Source organism: Alosa pseudoharengus, unplaced genomic scaffold (genome assembly GCF_046254945.1).
Source record: "Alosa pseudoharengus isolate Yale_2024_CS ecotype anadromous, Long Island Sound unplaced genomic scaffold, YU_APseudo_1.1 YU_APseudo_1.1_scf_14, whole genome shotgun sequence".
Classification (NCBI taxonomy): domain Eukaryota; kingdom Metazoa; phylum Chordata; class Actinopteri; order Clupeiformes; family Clupeidae; genus Alosa; species Alosa pseudoharengus.
This window is the reverse complement of record NW_027468609.1, coordinates 15,130,796-15,152,851: the sequence shown is the minus strand read 5'-3', so window position 1 is coordinate 15,152,851 and position 22,056 is coordinate 15,130,796. Positions and strand designations below refer to the sequence as shown.

At 48.0% G+C, this 22,056-nt stretch overlaps 1 protein-coding gene across 1 annotated transcript in view; it reads left to right on the top strand.

The window, feature by feature from the left end:
- loxl2a (lysyl oxidase-like 2a) overlaps positions 1 to 22,056 on the top strand; it is a 38,944-nt gene that overhangs the window by 6,629 nt on the left and 10,259 nt on the right. The window contains exons 4-6 of the mRNA XM_076283945.1: positions 13,526 to 13,734; positions 17,889 to 18,105; positions 20,149 to 20,332. Coding sequence (XP_076140060.1) covers positions 13,526 to 13,734; positions 17,889 to 18,105; positions 20,149 to 20,332 — 610 coding nt within the window. The remainder of the gene's footprint in view (positions 1 to 13,525; positions 13,735 to 17,888; positions 18,106 to 20,148; positions 20,333 to 22,056) is intronic.

Below are 22,056 nucleotides of genomic sequence, written 5' to 3'. Positions count from 1 at the left end.
GTGGTGTCTGGAACACAAAACAAAAAAGCAATAGAATAAAATAGAGAATAGAACTAAAACCTTCTAGAATAGAATACAGAATGTAGAGAACAGAGCTACAGAACTAATGGAGGTTTATTTGTCTGGGAAATGACTCACACATCTCAGTGGCTCCACTGAAAGCACCTCTTTATGTCCGTGTAGTTTCTTCCTTCTGGAGGCTTCAGTAAAGATCCAGCTAGCAAGATTTTGGAGGGCAGGTGTGTGTGTGTGTGTGTGGGGGGGGGGGTCTTAACTCTCCGAGTTCCAGTGGTATGGTTTCCTGTAACTGAGACGTGAATGTTAGCACAGATTTGGCTGCAATCCTCTGGTCTCCCACTCATGACTGGACGTTACACACCGAATGTAGGAGAACTGGGCTTCTCATAGAGCCTTATCACAGCTGGTCAGAACATCTGGTCAAACATTACAGTCTGCTGCCATGGTGATTTAGGTTGTGTTGCCATAGCGACTCCAGTGGTGACTGTAGATTACATCTATCAGTGTGTTAGCTTGCACGTCCCCCTCAAAGGTCGTAAAGTACGGGCAAGTGTGTTTCCGACTGGTACGCAAGAAAGATACCACAAAATCAAGAGCGATTGTTTACTGAGTCGTCATGGAAACCCAGGTAAGCAGCATTCTTGAGTCCGCAAATGCTCTGCTGATGACTAGGCTGCTGTCTGAGTGGCTGTGTGCTTTTCCATTGCACGCACCCTCCCCTTCCGTTTGGGGGTGGGGGTGGGGGGGGTTAATGCTTTTACCACAGCAGGGCAGTTTGTGGGGCTGTTTTTACCCTCAGACACCCCCGGGCCCCGTGTGTAATAGTGGGGGCCCCCTGCCTGCCGTGCGGCTGTCTGTGCGCCCGCGTAACTCTAATGAAACGAGTCCCAGTTGCGGAGGGAAGCAGATGACGCCAGCACGAGGGAATCCCTTCCTATACCGTCCAGCCCACGCATGCCCACGAGACACCCCTCTCTGCACTCGGTGGAAAGTCTTGTCGGGGTGTTGAGTAAGATGAAGGAAAGTGGTGTGTGTGTGTGTCTGGGGGAGGGGGGGGGGGTTGTGACTAGTTCAGTAAGATGAGGGGAAGTGGAAGTGGGAGTGGTGGTGGTGGTGGGGTGTTGGAGTTTTAAGACTTCTGGTGAGGTATGCAGATCATCATCAGTCACCTCGTAGTCACCCCCGTCACCCCCCATCCCACCCCCCCAGTAACGTAAAACCTCCCATCGGACGACAGGCCAGCGGGAGTGAGTGAATGCATGCCTGTGGAGCGGTCCACGGATGTGAGGCTCTCTCTCCCAGAGCAGGGGCTAGCCAGCCAGGGAGGCCAGGCGAAAAAGAAGCGTTTGTGTTCCAAACTCAGGGGCACATTCCAGAATGCCTCACAGCTTCTAAATGCAGATTACCATCCCCAGAGCGACACCCAGAAGACCCAGAAGCCTTCTTTTGTAGTTTGTGAGTTTTAAAAATAGGAACCAGTGGGAAGATGAAAACTGTAAATTTAGAAACGGGTTGAAAGTGAACAGACAGACAGCACAAATTCCAAGAGACCCCCCCCCCCTCTCCCCTCCCCACAGAGCCTCAGCCCCCCCCCCCCCCCCCCAGTCTCTGTGTTATTCCAAGGACTCTGAGGACGCAACACAGCAGGGCAGAATCTCAACAGAGCTGTGTGCTTCTCCCATCGCAGACCACTTCACTCAGAGACAACGCAGAGATAAAGACAGAGACAGCGCAGGAGCACACTGCTAGAGAAACAAAAAAATCTCATCATATAATACCAATAATACCAATAATACCAAACGTTACATACAAAAATCCCAACCTCATGTTCTATAATACCAAACGTTACATACAAATATCTCAACCTCGTGTTCTACTGTATAATACCAAATGTTACAGACGTCATGTTACATACAAAAATCTCCACCTCCTCATGTTCTATAATATAAAATGTTAAATACATTGCATATGTTACATGTAAAATTTTTCTATATTACTAAACATTACATACATGTATGTTACATACAAAAATCTCAACCTTGTTCTATAATACCAAACGTTACATACATTACATACATACATTTCAACTTTATGTTCTATATTACTAAATGTTACATACAGTATGTTACATACATACATCTCAACCTCATGCCTTGGTAAACAATCCTAGAAAGGATCTCAGAATCACTAACATTGTAAAATCCAACTGGAGGAAATTTGAGGATAGGCAACACACCACTAAGAATTCTAAGTATAAACTGGTTTCCCACTCCAAGCTTATGGAATCTGTTGTGTATAGTGACCAGAGTTGGCCAGAATAGCTCGCTCTCCAAAGAAAATGCACAGAATAGCTGTGGTATTTGGCTGTCTGGATTGAGAAGCTGTTCATGCAGTCGGCTGTTTGATGGGGCGGAAATATTCCCTCAAATTAGGTTCGGACCTGTTATGAAAACAGAACAACTCTAAGCACAGCTCACTGCTATTTGTGTTTGAGGACAAACACCCTCTTTCTGTGCGTCTCTGTTTATTTGAGTGTTTAGTGTTTGTTTCTGTCCCCTGTGGGATGTTATAGCATTTCCCCACCCTGGCTAATGTTCCACTGATTGACCAGAGCCTTTTATGTGTGCGAGGGAGTGTTGGGGAGAGACTGAGTTTAACCTTCTACCAGGTTCAGTCGCACGCAGATGTAAAAACACAAGCTCACCTTCTCTCTGCTGTCGGTCTGTGGAATGAGGTGGTATTTTATTCCAGTTGACTTACGAGGAGGTCACGCCCGACTGTGTCAACGGTAGCATTTATGTCGGGCAATTTTCAGAGCATAACTACTAATGACAACTATGATGAAGGTGTTTCCTTTAAACAAAATTATTTTACTAGATTTGGTGAGGTTGAAGAGGTCATCTTTTCCTAATGTGTTTACATTTCATGAGTAAGAAAGAGGTTGGTTTATACATAACGTAAAGTCTTTTAGTGAAATGGGGGGAAATATCCCATTTAAATGGTCTCCAAACTCAAAACGAAGCACGATTATCATCTGAAACAATTACAGATGACAATGTCCCACCCAAAGATTGGTTTGCCATGTTTCAGAGTCCGTTTAGCCTGATGTTTTTGTCTGCCCCTGCTCTTAAACTGGCCCTAGGCCTCCCCTCTGAGATGCCTCTAACTTCTCTGTGCTGTCTTTAGTTGCTGACCTCTCTCGGGCTCTCTCACCCTTGGTCACTGCCCAGAGCCCAAAGTTAAGGCCTGTGAACACAACCGCCCCTTCACGTCAGCGTGTGGTCCCCCCTCTCTCGTTTATGGCCCTGGAAAACAGTGGGTCAGGATGGAAAACAAGAGTTTAAAGGCCCTGGTCGAGGGCCCTCTTTATGTGAGCAGCGAGCAGCAGGGGTAGGTCACTACCCGGATCTGTGGTAGTGACCTACCCCTGCTGTCTACAAAGGCCTCAGAGACTGTGGATAGTCACTCCCAATGACTGTATACTGTATATCTACGTATATACCATCATTTGCCACTCCACTTATAAATGGTAGTCTGGAAATTAACAACTGAGTGAGAAGCGCTTGACATAGCAAGCGGCATGAGGGGGGGGGGGGGGGCAAGCTTCAATTCACTTCCAGCACATTTCAGAGTCTGTTCTACAAGTAGTTCCATCAGTAGGATGTCAGCTCAGCTGTTCTATCCCTCTCAGCGGTTGGGTTTGAGCGGACAGGTGAAACAGAGAGGCCCCAGACAAGACTAAGTGACTTCCATATGTAGATTTCACACATTAGTGCAGACATCCTACACACATGTAAGCCCTCCCTCTCTTAGTGCAGACATCCTACACACACGTAAGCTCTTCCTCTCTTCTTCTCTGGTTGGAAAGTGCCCTAGAACATTGCCTCTTGTTTGTCTTCTGTGGAGATTCCTCATAAAAGACGACAGTCTTTTTAACCCTTGGCTCCTTTAAACGTCCGCAGTCATAAATCATGCACTGGGAAGTAGCGTCAGGAACACACGTTAAGGAAGGCCAGCTGTTGGTCACTATCCATGACTTACAAACGAACACCTCAAAGCAAAAACAGTTTATCTAAAAAGTCGCTTAAAAGTTGCCCCCCAAAACAGAGTTTTTTAATTGTCAAATCATGAAAATCTTAGTTGAAAATGTACAATCATTTCAGTGATGTTACCTTGAAGGCATGATAACATGTGTGTTGCCGAGTGTTACGATGTATTTATATGTGTCTTTTCCCTGTTCCAGCACTTTTAGTGCATACGCTATGTGTTGAAAAGCACCACAATATACAACATGTGTGGAATGCGCATACGGATATTAGGAAACAGATTGTTTCATGGAGCCTTTGAAATGAGATAATTATGGAAAGTTTAGAAATACAACATAAATGCAGCACAACAGCTCATTACACCCTTGAGTTAGTTGTTGTTTCCACAGGTGCATGCATGATGGCATGACCATCCAAAACAAGCCCAGGATGCTTCTCATTTGAAGAGGGGGGGTTAATGTCTCCTTCTTGGCCCACACTCCCAGCGTGCTGTGTTTGTTCCACAAGGTGCGGATGGAGAAGTTTTGTTTACACAAACAGTGGGAGAGGGAGGAGTCGTTTACTCTCGGAGAATAGCATGACCTCAGCAGAGGTCGCATGGCGGCCGGCTGCACGTGAGAATGCGCTCGGCAACCATCGCTAGGACCTGCCATGGGACACGGAGCTCAGAACTCAGCTGTGAAGAATGTGTTAGTCTCGCTGGGGGCACCTAATATGGACTGGGCAGGTTGCGAGCATGCCACAACTTGATGCCCTTTCAGATGTTTACATTTCTGTTCAAAGGGCTAGCTGGCTTTTGTCTGAGCAGTAAGCCTTTCTCAAAACATCAGCATCCTGCTGGGAAAGAGTGTCTGGACACAGTGTACCGCATTGAATAGTGTTCACTAAATTTCCATTTAGAGCCCAGTAATCTATGGTATATAATTTAAGAGGTCTGAATTAAGGCCTTTATGTGTGATGTCTAAGTGTCAATTTAAATGTGTGATTTCTTTCGGAAGACTTTAGATGTAGTGAAGTATGTCATTGCCAAAGCTGGGAACACTACTTAGATGCCATGATGGGTTTTTCGGGAATGTTCTGTTGCTTTCTTTCATTTTCACACTGCAGGATGTGATGCAGGATGGCAGGAATGTATAATGGTACCCATACATTAACTCTTTGATGTAGTGCTGACCATAAAGGAAGTATTCGCTCCTAGCCAAACATATGCTTCCACGTGCATAGCTAATTTTTCGAAGCCAGTTGTCATAACAAAACGCAATGACGGCAATGGTCTCCTTCTAAAATCAGCCACGAAGGGTCAAAGGGCACATTTCTGCAGGAGGTGAAGGTGTCGACTTTCACCATGAGATTTTCACCATGCTCGAGATCTCTCACTCACTCAATCTTCTACTTCTCCTTTTATCTACTCTCTCTTTCCTTCTTTCACACACACACACACACACACTGTACATACACAGACACACATGCGCATGCGCTCGCACGAATGTACAACTGCTTCACCGTTACCGAGGAGCTGAGGTCCTGGAATCAGTCCATGAGGCAACACGGCCTTGGAGAACAGTCAACCAGCTCATGACTCAAGTCTTAAGTATGAGTCTGTGATTTGTTATACCGCACTTAATGAATGCAACTGGTACAGACTTCACAGTCAATGCATCTTCATGTGTTTCCATAGCAATTACATTAATTATTATTACATTACATTTAGCAGACACTTTTTATCCAAAGTGACATACATATGTACAAGGGATTACATTTTTCCCCCGGAGCAACTTGGGGTGAAGTGTCTTGCACAACGGTGGAAGCAGGGAATCGAACCGACAACTTTCAGGCTACTGCACAGTAGCCCAGCTCCTTAACCGCTACACTACCACCTCCCCATAGAGATATTATACACTACCATAGCCCCAGTCGGAAACCTGTAAGGAGACTATGAGTGTGATGAACCTCCGGTCAACCCTTAGATGTGGGAAGCTCTTTGTTCTGTGTTGGGTCAGGCACTTTGTAATGGCTGTTCTTACTGCGCTGAAAGAACTCTTTGTGGCCAGTTGTAGAGTGCTCTGCCCCTTCCTGTTGTTACGTGGCTCTCGCTTGACCCCTGTGCTCAGAGGTCACCAGTGCTAGAAGTTTCCGTGGGTCAGGATGGGTGCATCGCGACAGACAGTCAGTCAGTCAGTCAGTCACACACACACACAGAGAACCTTGAGGGCCTACAGGGCTCAGGCAATAAGTCAGAGCTGTCAAGGCATGTGCACAAAGACCATTAATCTGCAGGCACACACACATACACACACACACACTTTCTCTCTCTCTTTCACACACACTCTCTCTCTCTCTCTTTCTGTTTTATAAAAACTATACCACACTACACCACACACAGTGTACACACTCTAGCCAGAGCACTCCCCCCCCACCCCCCCACTGCCCCCATCCCCAGGTCTGTAATGGCGTGCAGGATATTTTCCATTGTATTGTGCAGAGCAAGAGCATTGGAGGATAAACATTGGTAGAGGATCAATTGTGTGAGATGGAGCAGAACGCTACGATGCGAATGGTTAGCGTGCTGATTAGCGTGCTCTGAAGTGTGATGGATGACTGTGGCGCGATGCTAATTGTTAGCGTGCTGATTAGCGTGCTAATGATTAGCGTGCTCAGAAGTGTGATGGCCGACCGTGGCGCGATGCTAATGATTAGCGCGCTGATTTGCGTGCTCAGAAGTGTGATGGCCAACCGTGGCGCGATGCTAATGATTAGCGCGCTGATTAGCGTGCTCAGAAGTGTGATGGCCGACCGTGGCGCGATGCTAATGATTAGCGCGCTGATTAGCGTGCTCAGAAGTGTGATGGCCGACCGTGGTGCCCTCCACTGTGCTGTGTGTCTGGGTGACAGCAAAGCCGGCCAGGAATGTGGAGACATGCTGAGAATCTTTCTTTAGAGGGCATGGGTGTGTGTGTGTTTGTCTTTGTGTGTGTGTGTGTGTGTGTGTGTGTATTCTAAAGGGGCATGGGTATGAGTGTGTGAGGCATATGTGTGTTTGGTTATGTGTGTGTGTGTTATCTCCTGTGGTTTTGTGTGTGTTTGTGTGTGTGTGTGTGTGTGTACACAGCCTTAGTGGGAGTTGGTGAGTCGTGGATGAGTCTCTCTTTCTTTGCTGTTATTCCTCAGTACCTTCTCCCTGGAGGACACTTGGAAAGGAATTGCGAGACCAGCTGCTAGACAGGTTCTCTCTCCCTCTCTCCTCTGATCTCCTCTAAGAAACACTCTCCCTCTCTTCTCCCCCTCTAAGGAAACCTCTTCCTCTCTCCTCTCCTCAAGGAAACTCTCTCCCTCTGTCCTCTCTTCTCCCCCTCTAAAGAAACCCTCTCCTTCTCTCCTCTCATCTCCCCCTGTAAGAGACATTCTCCATTTCCCTAATCATCTCTCCCCAGAATCAGTCCGGGGAGTTTTAGGAAAAGCTGCACGAGATCTCTACCCCTTTCTCTCTCTCCCTCTCGTCCCTTCTTTCACTCGTTCTACCTCTGTCTCTCCCTCTCTCCCTCTCTCTCTCCATCTCTGTCCCTCTTGCCCCTCTTTCTTGCTCTTTCTACCCCTGCCCCCCCCCCGCCCCCCCCCTCTCTTATCCCAGAGCCAGTCTCGGGGGCTTGTGGGGCGGTTGGTGTTATGAGACGCCCTGTTGTGTTCCGCTCCCCTTTGCCACTGGGCCGTGCTGCCGCTCACACAGCAGCGCTTTTCAAAACAAGGCACGTGTTGGCCCAACGTGCACCACGGGCCGAGGAAGTCAGTCAGAGGGGGTGAGAGCGGAGAAGAAGAAAAAAAAGAAAGGAGGGAAAAAATGAAAAGAAATAGAAAAAAAAAAATGTCCGTGAGTTTTTCGAGCATGACTGATTCACTGAGTGGGATCCGGGAGCTGCAGGGTCTTTATTTTTTTTTTATTCCACTGTGCAAAACAAGCACAGCAGAGGATAAACATTGTGAGAGGATCAACATTTGGAGGTTGGACTGTGAAAAGTGCCCTTGATGCCAGCCAGACTGGCTGGCTGGACGAAGCCTGTGAGCAATGCCCCGAGCATGCAGAGGAATGCCTCACACACACACCGCCATGACTGTGCCCAGCTTCTGTGAGCGTGTGAGTGTGTGTGTCACGTTTGGCCTGGCAATCCAGTCTAAGGACAGTCCAGTCACTAGTTCAAGCCCTCTTAAAAGTATGTGTGTGTGTGAGTGTGTGTGTGTGAGTGTGTGTGTGTGTGTGTGTGCGCGTGTGTGTGTGCGCGCGCGTTGTGTGTGTGTGCGTGCATGTGTATGTGTGTGTGTGGGTGTGCAGTAACCCAGGCTGGCTTAATAAACGTAGTATGGCTCATGGTGAATAAGTGTTTGTCTGGCTGACCCCTGGCAGAAGCGTGTGTCTGGTGAGGAAGGAGAGCGAGTTCTCACAGAGGTAAACGAGATAATTACAGTGCCCTAACGTCGCCGTCGACATGGTTGATAGCGATCGGCTAGCGTAGTGGTTTTGGTCTGTTTCCCACACGGGATAGATAGCCTCTGACATCAGTGCCGCTCTGGCCCAGGACTGGTCGGCCTTTGGCCCAGGACTGGTGCGGAGCTGGCCCACAGCCATGCCGGCCCCCCTGAGTCCCAGAATCAGAGCAGAAGTGTGGTCGCTCTCTGGTTGTGGTCCGCTGGGCCGGTCTCTCATTTGTCCTCATCTGAGAAGCCGATGTGGACGAGTGTGGCTGGGCTGGTGCCTGGTTGGCGATGCAGATCATGCCTTACATGCTCTGGGTCTCCCACACACACACACACACACGCACACACACACACACACACACACACACACACACACACAGACACACACACACAGACACACACACACACAGACACACACACACACTGACACACACACACACACACACACACAAGCACACACACACACACACACACACAAGCACACACGCAAACACACCAGCCATTTTGTGTGTTGCACCATAGACTGCCTAACCAACACTGCCCAGATTTGTTTGTGTTGTTTGAGTTTACAGTTTGTGTTGTTGTTTAGGAAGGGCTGTTACATTTTTGTCGTGGTGCTCTGTTTTCACTCTCTGCCCTCCTCCTCTCCCTCTCTCTCTCACACACACACACACACACACACACACACACACACACACACACACGCGCGCGCACATACACACACACACACACACACACACACCCACAGATACTTAAACATAGGCACTCACACACATACCTAGTTTGTGTAAATATACAGCATATCTTACCATCGGGTGGGGCCAGCTTACATAGTGGTCAGGCCCGACCCCATGTGCTGTATATGGTTCAGACTTGTTACTGCCTTGCCCCATGTGCTATATATGGCTCAGACATGTTGCTTGCATTCCAATTATTCTCCTTTTTTGACTTCAGATTTAGAGGAGAAATGTAATGATACAGTAGGTCATAGCCACCACACAATCAATCAGTGATAATCATTCCTTTGAAAACTTTCAAATTCTATCTATCCAATCAGTAGAACTTCTGCTGGGTGTCTGTGAAGTGACGCCATCCCTCTGGAGTGTCCCAGCGCTCTTGGATGAGCTCCCTCTTTCTGACGGCTACAGTGCGCTTGTGTGTGTGTGTGTGTGTTTGTGTGAGAGAGAGAGCGTTTCACGGTCGAACGTCTCAACTGCAGGCTGGCCTGTGCGTGCATGTTGAGCTCCACATCAGCGTATAGCCACAGGTTTTGCACATTTGTGTCATGGAAATATTTGAAAAGGAGATGAGATCAGTTTGCCGTTCTCGTTACAGTCTTGTTCTGACCCCAGGCATACGTGAACTCTGCTAGACAAGGACGGGGTAATCTCTGGGCTGCACAGCCCTCCCTTTGGGACGGGGCAATCTCTGGGCTGCAGGTTCAGCCAGGGAATCAGGTGGTGAGAGTAGAGAGACCAACGCTCAGCTATTCGTATATCAATTCAATTCAGCTAAAAAAAACAAAAGCTTTGTTGTCATCCCTGCTAAAAAAAAAATAGCATAACCAGCTTAAGGTGGTTTACTGGTTGACCAGTTTGTTAACCAACTTGTTTGACCACCCTATGATGGTTGGCCAGCTAGACCAGGAAAACTCTTGGCGAAAACATACCTTCAGCTGGTTTACCCAGCTTTTGATGGTAATTCAGCTGGTTTTGCTTGTTGTACCACCTCAAGATGGTACTTTTAGCTGGTGTTGCTGGTCTTACATTGCTGGTTAAACTGGCCATGCCAGCTTATGTTGGGCATTCTAGCAAACCAGCCTGACCATCTTATACCAACAATGTCACACTTGGCAGGCTGGTCACTATAATGACCATCTTACACCAGCTGTATCCCACATGACAGGCTGGTCACACCAGCACGACCATTCACAAAGCACATGCCCAGTGCCCACTTCTCTATGAAAAGAACGAAAATAAAAGACGACAGCCTTTGCACTCTTGTGCCTTTAGTCTGCTACTGCTATGGTGCTATAGATGACCTATTCGGTACAAACGCTATAAATTATATATAAGAATAATAACTGACTACAATAAAGAAGTGACCCTTTAAACACACAAGTTAACACATTGTACATCTGGCACATCTGGTTATGTCTTACTGCGAACCCTCGGTGAACTACATACGATATTGAAGATAAACATGACATGTGAACTGCATAGGATACTTTAGATAAACATGACGTGCGTTTCTCTCTTTGTCAATCTCTTGATGCTTTCGTTCTGTTCGGGGCCTCTGTAGGGCTGTTCACTCTGTTTTTCTGTTCGCTCCAGTCTCCGACTGTGCCGTGCCGTATTGTGCCGTACCTCGCGTCTGTGTTGGATTAAGCCGGGTGTCATTTTCACGGCGGCGGCGAGGGGCTCACGTCTGGTCTGGGGGCTTTGTGTAGGCAGTGGTCCTGCTACCGGGGAAACGGGGGTGTTTGTTCTACAGTCGGCCCTGTCTACCCCCCCCCCCCCCCCCAAACACACACACACACACCCTGGCCCTCTCACCTTGTGGACACAGGCCTTGCGGTTTTCTCCCGTCTGCCCTGCTAAGCCAAACAGTGCGGAGACAGATTTAAGGGGTCTGGTCCAGGGTGCCGTGCTCCAGTGTCCTGCTGCCCCATTTCCTGCTGACCGGCCCAGCCGCCCTTGGCTTTGCTTTAAAGGCAGGTTGTGTCGCTCTTTGCTCCTGAGTCGTGTTTGACATTCCTCATCCCCCACAACCCACCCCCCCCATCTACTCCTCACCCGACAGCCCGTAATGGAAACTTACCGTCATCTTACGGAGCTGTGGTACAGACGCTGCCTTCAGTTTATGAAAATATAACACACACACACACACACACACACACACACACACACACATCCCACTCTGTTATCCCTTTCCACCAAGACCCTTCAACCCCATCCCACTACACCTCCTCTTCCATCCGACCACCGCACCTCCCCATCCTTGAAGTCCCATCCTCCCCATCCTTGAAGCCCCATATCCTTCCCTGCACTTTGTGGCTGGTGTGGTGGCTTAATAGAAGCCCAGCTCAGTCCCAACTCTTCCCTCCTCCCTCACACTCCCCTATTTTCATTTCTGGAAAGACATTCCTGCGCGCTGATGCCGTGCTGCAGGAAACCGAACCCGTTTCCATCGGAGGCTGGAGTGTGGGGGCAGTGGGTGCAGCGGATCCCTGCTTGGACGCTGAACAGCACTGGGGTCAGCATTACTGAGCAGCGAGCTGGCCCTCGTACGAGTCTTCCACTCCAGAGAGGCCGGCAGGAATGCTCCTTGGGCCTGTTTGTGGGCTGGGGGCTGGCGGGGTCTTTAAAGGATGGTGCCCACAGTGCAAACACACACACACACACACACACACACACACACACACACACACACACACACACACACACATGCATGCATGCACACGCTCACACACACACACACACGCACACACACACACACACACACACACACACAGACACACGCACACACACACACACACACACACACACACACATCAGGCCTACAGAGCTGCTGATATATGGATACTAAAGAGAGAGATGAGAATACCTGCGCTCGGCCCCTGTGTTTTCAGGTCAGAGAACGAGGCCAAGGTCAAAGTTTAGGGGCGGGAGAGATCTACAGATCCCTCTGAGTGACTTTCAGGTATGCACACGGCAGGTAGACTCTTGGTGTGTGTGTGTGTGTGTGTGTGTGTATGTGTGTGTGTGTGTGTGTGTGTGTAAGTGGATGTTTGAGTGATGGCCTTTGTCCCGCCCTCACTCCACCCTGAGCCGCCCTCAAAGGCTTCACTGATTGACTGGGTGACCTCTGCCACATGCCTAAGGCACACACATACACACACACACTGTGCTTAAAGCGCATCAATGTTATGTGTTTCGTAATGCTGAAGAGCAGAGTTATGGAACACTGCAAGGGTCATAAGGCCAGCCCCTTATCCCCTGTTCTCCTCAGAGCTCAGTGGAGCGTTATATTACATTTAGGTTTTATGCATTTTTCTGGCCTTAAATTATTTCCATCTTTCCTGCAACTTTCCCCAAGTTGTTTTCGGTTTCTGTGAAGTGTTCTGGTCTGGTTGATGATTAAGCAATAACACATTTTGCTCCTAAACATTTTGTTTTTGTTATTTTTTTTGCTGTCTTTGCTGTTTTCCCATGACGAAATGTTAATGCCTGTCCTCACCTCTCCTCTTACCTTGCCCTTACCTCACCTCCCTTTTCTCCCCTCTGCTCTCTCTTCTCCTCCCTTCTCCTCTCCTCTCGTCCTCCTCCTCTCCTCCCCCTGTCTTCCCCTCTGCTCTTCCATCTGCTCTCATTTCTCCTCTCCTTTCCTCTCCTCCCCTCCGCGCCCCCTCTGCTCTCTCTTCTCCTCACTTCTCCTCTCCTCTCGTCCTCCTCCTCTCCTCCCCCTGTCTTCCCCTCTGCTCTTCCATCTTCTCTCATTTCTCCTCTCCTTTCCTCTCCTCCCCTCCGCGCCCCCTCTGCTCTCTCTTCTCCTCCCTTCTCCTCTCCTCTCGTCCTCCTCCTCTCCTCCCCCTGTCTTCCCCTCTGCTCTTCCATCTTCTCTCATTTCTCCTCTCCTTTCCTCTCCTCCCCTCCGCGCCCCCTCTGCTCTCTCTTCTCCTCCCTTCTCCTCTCCTCTCGTCCTCCTCCTCTCCTCCCCCTGTCTTCTCCTCTGCTCTTCCATCTTCTCTCATTTCTCCTCTCCTTTCCTCTCCTCCCCTCCGCGCCCCCTCTGCTCTCTCTTCTCCTCTCCTTTCCTCTCCTCTCCTCCGCGCCCCCGCTTCTCTCCCTTCTCCTCTCCTCCCCTCCCTCTGTCTTCCCCTCTGCTCTCCCTTCTTCTCTCCTCTCCTCTCTTCTCCTCCTCTCCTCTTCTTCCTCTTATCCTCCTCCCCTCCTCCTGTCCCCCCGCCCCCCGCCTCTGCTCTCCCCCACCAGAGTCTAAATGTGCAGGTAGAGGAGGTGCGCATCAGGGCGCTGTACTCCATGAGGAAGCGTGTGCCCATAACTGAGGGCTTCGTGGAGGTCAAGGAAGGAGGCAAGTGGAGGCAGATCTGCGACGAAGAGTGGTCAGGCATGAACTCACGCGTGGTCTGTGGCATGTACGGATTCCCCGGAGAGAAGGGATACAACACCCGGCCCTACAAGTAAGCCCAGACACCGACACTTACCCCACACAGCCACTCAGAGCCAGAATCAGAAACATGCCTCAAAGAATCAGAAACATGCCTCAAACCAGAATCAGAATCCAGCTTGGAATCAGAATCACAAACATGCCTCAAACCAGAATCGGAATCCAGCTTAGAATCAGAATCAGAAACATGAATCAAACCAGAATCAGAATCCAGCTTATAATCAGAATCAGAAACATGCCTCAAACCAGAATCGGAATCCAGCTTAGAATCAGAATCAGAAACATGAATCAAACCAGAATCAGAATCCAGCTTATAATCAGAATCAGAAACATGCCTCAAACCAGAATCAGAATCCAGCTTCAAATCAGAATCAGAAACATGAATCAAACCAGAATCAGAATCCTGCTTAGAATCAGAGTCAGAAACATGAATCAAACCAGAATCAGAATCTAGCTTAGAATCAGAATCAGCTTTGTTGGTCATGTTGACACCAAAGCCTTCACTCAAGCAAGGACAATAAACAGATTATACAGACATTATGATGATATAAAAACAAACTATACATACAAGCAAACACCAACAAACAACAACAAGCAAAACAAGAGGGAAAAGTTCAGGCTCCAGAAAATAAGGTATCTTTCCAGGCTTTTGAACCACCCATGAGACATTTGTACAAATAAGATTTCACACAGTAGTTCCACCTTACTAGCCAAATAGCAGAAGTAGAATCCAGCAGACTGATGTTAACAGTGTGTTTTAGTGGACCCAAAAGTCAAGGATAGAAATCAGTTCTACAAATTACACTTTGATTGTAGGCCTACTCTGAATCACAACTACCAGGAATCCTGCACATGTTTGTTAACTCTCATTTGTTGCATAATCTTTGGGCTGCAGTTTGCTCCTTGAATGTGTGGGGTATACGAAAAGTAACCACACCATATGCTAGCAGACACCCAACTGGCACCGCACCCATCTATTGCACTAATTATCAAACCAAGATTGTTGACAAAAGAAAAATAGTTGACTTTTGGACCTGAGTTCTGTGGACAGGAAGTTCAGCCCCCCACCCGCGTTCTCTGTGTCTGTGTTTCTGCGTCTGCGAGCTCTGGCAGGCAGATGGTGAACGTCTCCGTCTGAAACATGACAGGGAGGCTTAAGCAAACATGCTCAATGAAGACAGATGAAGCTGGCTGCGGAGAGAGTGAGTCATTCCAGCTCCACGCTGAGAGCTTGCTGTGTGATCCGGATGGAAAGCGGATCAGATAAGGAATCCGAGCCGGATCAGGGCCGGATCAGGCTCAGACCGGTTCTGTAGACAATTGCCCCCTGGGTTGTCCTGCTCAGTACTGCACTGTGGCTAAGGAGCTGGGCTAGCATGCAGTGGCTTGAGAAGTTGTGGTAGTTTAGTGGCTAAAGAGCACCGTTGTGCCCTTGAGCAAGGCACTTAATCCCAAGTTGCTCTGGGAATGCTGGCCCTTTATTATATTACATATGACATATGTGGATAAAAATGCCAGCCAAATGAGTAAGTTTAAGTTTAAAGTTTATGCCCTGAGAGATGAAAATACATTTATTTAAACTCAAGATATCATTGATGATGCGAAGTCAGCGATGGAGGCAATGCAGGCTCCAATGCGAGAAAGAAAGGCTGGCTATGCCTGATGAAAATCAGACATCCTCAGACCACAGCTGGTTCTGAAACAGACACAGTGCAGGCTCTCCTCTAGTCCACTATGGAGCTCTCTGTTCATTGCTTGATGTGGATGCCTGATACTCTGGGGTGGGGCTTTGTTACCTCCCTCTGAACCTCATGCTAACTGATAGCAGAGGGGGGAGGAACTTACAGTAAAAAAAACCTCCACACACACACACACACACACTCTCTCTCTCTCTCTCACACACACACACACACACACTCTCTCTCTCTCTCAGACACACACACACACTCTCACACACACACAATCTCACACACACATGCATACACACACACACACACACATACACACCACCTGCCCCTGGCCCCACCTCTCCCTCAATACGAATCATTCCCAGCGTCTCCCCAACATAAATCCTCCACTTTCCCCTGTCTCGCACACTAAGGAACAGAGTGTTTCGTACGGTCTCAGGCTCTGGGGAATGTGAGGAGAGCACTGAGGAACACTCGAGCCAGATGTGGGGGCTGCGGTTCTTGGGTGAACTACATAATTCTTCGTTTAATGATTCACTCTGTAGCCATGCGTTCTCCCCGGAAGAGGAGCATGAGAAGCCTCACGTAATGCCCGCAAGTCGTCTGCCTGAGAGGGGGAGGGAGAGAGTGAGTTTGTGTTTGTCCAAACACAATCACTACTTGTTAAGCGCGAGGCCTCTATTTAATTGCGTTACCCGTGCTTTCACAACCTCATGACACACTCTCCTGTTTGGCCCCCAAATAGCCGTTAAATTCAGAAATCCAAAACAAACAATTCTTTCAAAACTCCACTTCAAGCTTCCACAGAGCCGGAATAAAAGTGCCATTTTTACTGGGTGATGTGACCTTAAAACATGCCTTTTGGCTGGTCTCGTAATGCAAATATACGGGAATAATTTAGCCGTATGTTGACACTGTTGCATTCCCTTAAATGTTTTTTGTGCCCCACCAAAGTCTTTGGCTGCCGTCCTCCCATTCATATTAATGGACGTTTGCCCGGTGCTTTAGTACATTTTGTGTGGTGCAGCTCACAGTTCCATGCCATACATTGTCAGGAATAAATGACCATCTACTTTATGTCTAGAAGCCTGAAATAAAATACTAGCTATTTCCTTCATGTGGAAGTGTATACTGGTTCCAGCCATAGTTTTTTTTAGACAGCCTGATAGTTCTGAGAAGTGTGATATAGAAGCACAGCCCATAAATCTGTAATGCTGTTGATTATAGTCTTTTCTTTTTACAAGGATAGAAATGGTAGCCTAGCACTTATCCAGAAGAATTTGTTCCCAAGCACTGGAACATTTTTGTGTTCCATGTTCCACTGTTGTATTCCATGTAGCATATCCCTTTCTGAAACACACACTACAGTACATTCTCAATCACAGAGGGCCTTATAGACCATAAGTGTAAACTAACACTAAGGCACACATTATGTTGTGGCACTTATTTAACACCACAGACAGTCAGGCTGCTGTTCTGTGTCGTTCAGTTGTCTGCTACCAGTGCGAGTTGATTGACTGGCGTTATGTGATGCTCCAAAGCCTTGCAATCCACATTCACACTGTGGGTCTATCTGTGGGATTCCCCTGAGTCTCCCAGTCTCTCTGCCTCTTACTCACCCCAAAGGCATGCCCTCAACCCCCCCACCCACCCCGCCCCCCCGAATAGGAAAGGACTGACCCCATCGTCTGTCTGCTTCACTGGCTAACCGAGCAAGACGTCTGGACTCCCAAACAGACTCACTTTTGTGTTTGGGATTATCACACTTCCTTCCAGTCAGATTTCAGACTGGAGATATGAAGCTGCTAGTTTTAATTTAGGAATACGCTCACCGATCCAAGTGGCACCAGAACCCCATCTGGCCCAGATGCGTTTTAGACCCGGCACAGGCTTGTGTCAGATCACAGCCAGATCACAGCCAGTCAGAGTTACCCCCGGGGCGGAGTAATTAAATGGTCTGATTTGCCCCTGGGCTTGGGGTAATTAAATGCTCTGATTCACTCCAGGAGCGCAAACCTACATGACCCTCCACTGTCTGCACAAAGCAGTGGCCTGACCCCTGATGTAGAGCCGTCTTGTGAGCGAGGTCTGCCTGCCAGGCCTTGGAGAGGGGTCGTGGGAACCGCCGGGCCACTGGAATCCCAATAGGGGTCATTGTCTGACCAAAACAGCCATAAACTGTCTTTCATCAAGGACAGAAGCAAATAAATGAGAATAATTCTGTGGGGTTTAATTGGTAGATTGATGCCAAAATCACTTAGATAGATAGACACACACACACACACAGACACACACACACACACAGACACACACACACACACACACACACACACACACACACACACACACACACAAACAAACACAAAAAATATATATTTCTACCTCATTTTTTAGCATTTTGCAGCTTCACAGATTAGCACATACAGTATACATAATCAATCTTCTTCCTCTTCCTCTCTCTCTCTCTGTCTCTGTGCAGGCTGTTGGCTCGCAAGCGTAAGATCACATACTTTGGCTTCTTGGTGAACTGCACAGGAAATGAGGATCACCTGACCGGTTGTAAGATGGGTCGCCCCCTGCCCAAGAAGGGCAACAACACCTGCCCCAGTGGCATGCCCGCGGTGGTCAGCTGTGTTCCTGGAAGAGCCTTTGCCCCGACACACTCCGCTGGCTACAGCAAGGCCTATCGTGCCGAGGTAAAACTGTGTGCCCGCACAACACACATATTTACACAGCACACACACTTCAACTGTTTATGTGTACTGTGCATAAGCTACTATTTTAAAGTTGCATATTTAGACACTTCAACTGTTTATGCATGCTGAGTGTTTTAGATTTAGCTGAAAAGTTGACACTTTGAGGTTTGAGCCAAAGTTTCTTTAATTATGTTTTCACCGAACCACATTGCTTCCATACAGAGCTCCCTATAAAGTAAAGTTAATCAGAAAGCTCTCTGTTGTATACAGATTACAAGCACTCATGATGATTGGATGGTGATGAGAACCTGGAACAGATTGGCTGTTTGTGGGGCTTAGAAGGGAACAAACTGTAGACGCCAGGTTCCGAATGAGAAGGAGGGGAATGTTTTCGATTGGGCTCCGTGACAACTAGTGTTCTGGAAACACAAGGATGATGGGGATCCCAGGCAGCAGTGACTTCCCACATCTGCCTGACTCCTCCCCCCCCCTCCTCTCGTCTGGCTGAGTGCAGGAGCAGGACTCCCCCCCCCCCCCCCTGAGCTTCCAGGGAACGTGCCTGCACTTCTGTTTTCCAGCACTGCCCTCCAAAGGAACACGTGTCGTGTTTTTTGCTAGACATATAAACCTGAGTTCCATCAGGTTTCCCTCTCATGATTTCACTCTTTGCTTTCAATCTTTCCGCCCTGACTTTGCTGGGAAGCGTGGTGGATCAGTCGACATCACTCTTTTTCCAGCGAATCACTTCCCCTTTAGCCAGGCGGGGAGACGCCATGACAACATCTGTCCCTCTCCGCTGAGTCACGGGCTGATGGAATGCCTGTTGTCATGACGTTAGGTCAGCGTTTGGCCAGCCGCAGTCGTGAATCACCCGACACAACAACACAAAGCGCACGGATATCTCACACACTAGTCCTGTGCTCCTGTCCGTAGCTGAGACATATGACATCAGTGCAGGGGCTACGAGATGTCCTGTGGAACTGTGGAGCTCAGACTAGAGCCAACACGTCCAGCTTGTTGTGATTTATGAGGAAGCAGATGAGGGAGATTTCGCTCCGTCCAGTCCCTGAGCTCTCACAGCTTGCATCGCCAAAGCATGTTTAGCCAAATGCCAGACCCGTTGCATAAAATCAGACGAGCGCACATGGTACCTCCCTCTTGCACTTTCTCTCACACAGAACTCTCTCTGTCTCCCTCTGCCCACGTGTTCGAATACTTCTTCCCCACCTCCTCATCCTCCTCAACAACGTAATGAAATGTATTAATGTCTTTAATGGCTTTCAATTACTTCACATACTCATTACTTCTGTGGGTCATTCACCCCATCCAACAACCCCAAGCCAAAAACGAACCACCTACAATGCCTTTGTCTCACTGTCATGCTCAAAGTAAACACCTGCTTTGATTTAGACACACACACAGACACACACATACACACATACACACAGACACACACACACACACACAGACACACACACACACACACACACACACACACACACACAGACGCAGACACACACATTCTCACATGGCTGAATATTTACAGAAGGAGCGTGACGATGTATACTGGTGGCAGTTGGGTTCACTCTTCTACTCAGTCCCATTGTTTGGGATTCATCTGCCATCAAAGCAGTCAGACCACAAAGCAGAGAACAGAGTGCTGGGGGGGGGGGGGGGGGGGGGCGGTGAGGGGGGGGGGGGGGGGGGCAAAGCGGGGATAAATGAATATTCACCAACATCAGTCTCCCTTCTGGAGGTCGTCTCCGTGTTTAGACTACAGCTCTTCTGTACGCACAACAGCTGGAGAGGAATACACATACAAGCCAAGCCGTCACTTTTGCTCAATCTGTCGCTATGTAAACAGCCAGGATTCCCTGACTCTCTTTCCAGTGGTGGCCTCGGAAAAATGTTCAACTTCAGGAACTTCATACCTTCATTAGAGAGAGTGTAATTGCATTTTTGTGATTGTGATAAGGGTTATATACGCCTAAGCTATATAATATAATAACATCTATCATTTTGCAAAATGTTATGTTTCCACAGCAACCCCTGGTGCGTTTAAGAGGCGGTGCCAACATTGGAGAGGGTCGTGTGGAGGTCCTGAAGAATGGCCAATGGGGAACCATTTGCGACGACAGTTGGAACATGGTGGCTGCCTCAGTGGTGTGCCGTGAGCTGGGCTACGGCAGTGCCAAGGAGGCCCTCTCTGGAGGCAGACTGGGTCAAGGTGGGCACTCCACAGCATTATAGATCAGTCCACAACATTCTAGATCATTCCACAACATTTAGATCACTCCACACCATTCTATATCACTCTACAATATTCTAAATCACTCCACAATATTCTAGATTATTCCACAGCATTCTAGATCAGTCCACAACATTCTAGATCACTCCACAGCATTCTAGATCAATCCACAGCATTCTAGATCAATCCACAATATTCTAGTTCACCCCACACAATTCTAGATCAGTCCACAATATTCTAAGTCACTCCACAACATTCTAGATCACTCCACAGCATTCTAGATCAGTCCGCAATATTCTATATCACTCCACATCATTCTATATCAATCCAGCATTCTACAGTATATCCATGCATATATCATTGTACAGCATTCTATATCATTCCACATCATTTTCACAACATATCATTCTGCAGCATTCTAGATGACTCAACAACATTCTATATCACTCTACAGCATTCTATATCATTCCACATCATGTTATATCATTGCACAACATTCTATGTCATTCCTTTCCATATAATCCCTCTCCATTCCACAGCTGTATCATTCCATCCCCTTCCATTTCATTCCTTTCTACTTAATTAAACTTCCTTCCCTCCTTATTGCAGTTAATTAAATTCCATTCCATTTGATTCAACTCAGCTCATCTCAGATTGAAACTCTAGATTTAGATTAATGTCTGAATTAATATGTGGGCTTTGCATAAAGTCTAGCTTGACTTGGCAGAGCTTGAGCTGACAGGCAAAAGACATATCTGTCCGGTTAGCACATAGACTCCAGCCAGGAGATACCTTGGCTTGACCACACACTGGAAAGGTGTGTGCCAGCAGAGTTCTGGGCATGACTGCTGAGTGTGGTGTTAGTATTATGTCTGTGTGTCTGTCTGTCTGTCTGTCTGTCGGGGGAGTCTATAGGATAGACTGATCCAGCCCACCTCAGCAGAACAGTCTGAGCTGTCAGCAGCTGCAGGACTGCTGGCTTCAGCAGACCCCTCCTGGCCCAGGAGGCCGACTAGTCCAAAGGAAAACATGAAAAGCCCTTGAAGTGCCTGGTAGATCTCTGGGCAGGTCTGTTTTTGTGACATCTGTTCACCAAATGACCGGCGTGCTGATATGCCAAGGAAGTGATTTGATGCACATGTGCACTGGACCGAAGTGCAAACAAAACAAAAGCAAAACGAAAAAAAACGTGACACTTCCATTCCCACACCCACCATCAAATAAATATTTTTGTTCTTGCAGAGAAAATGACTCAGGCTATCAAAACCTATTTAGATACTTTCCCCATCTGTTTTGAACTCTCACCAGCATACAGGCAGTCTTTTGGTGAAGCTTTTATGTCTGAAAACTCTTCAGCTTAAAGGGACACCAGGCAACGTTTTCGTGTTAATTACTCATCTTCGTAAGTCAGTATATGGTTAAATGACTCATTACAGGGCGAATGAAGACTCTTTCGACCGCCCCTACTGCCTGTAGGAAGAATATCCCACTTGCAAGTTCAGTGTATCTTACCCGCCGACCGAAGCAGGATCAGTTTACATCCTGCATCCATAGCACAGAGGCAGGCTAACGAAACGCTAGTGATTGCTGCAAACGTGTGTATAATGGCAGAGCCGGCGAAGAAGCAGCGAAAACACCTTGATGGAAGATGCAAAGAAATGGAAAAGAGCTTCAGACTGAGCGAGGGGGAGTTTCGTAGAGAA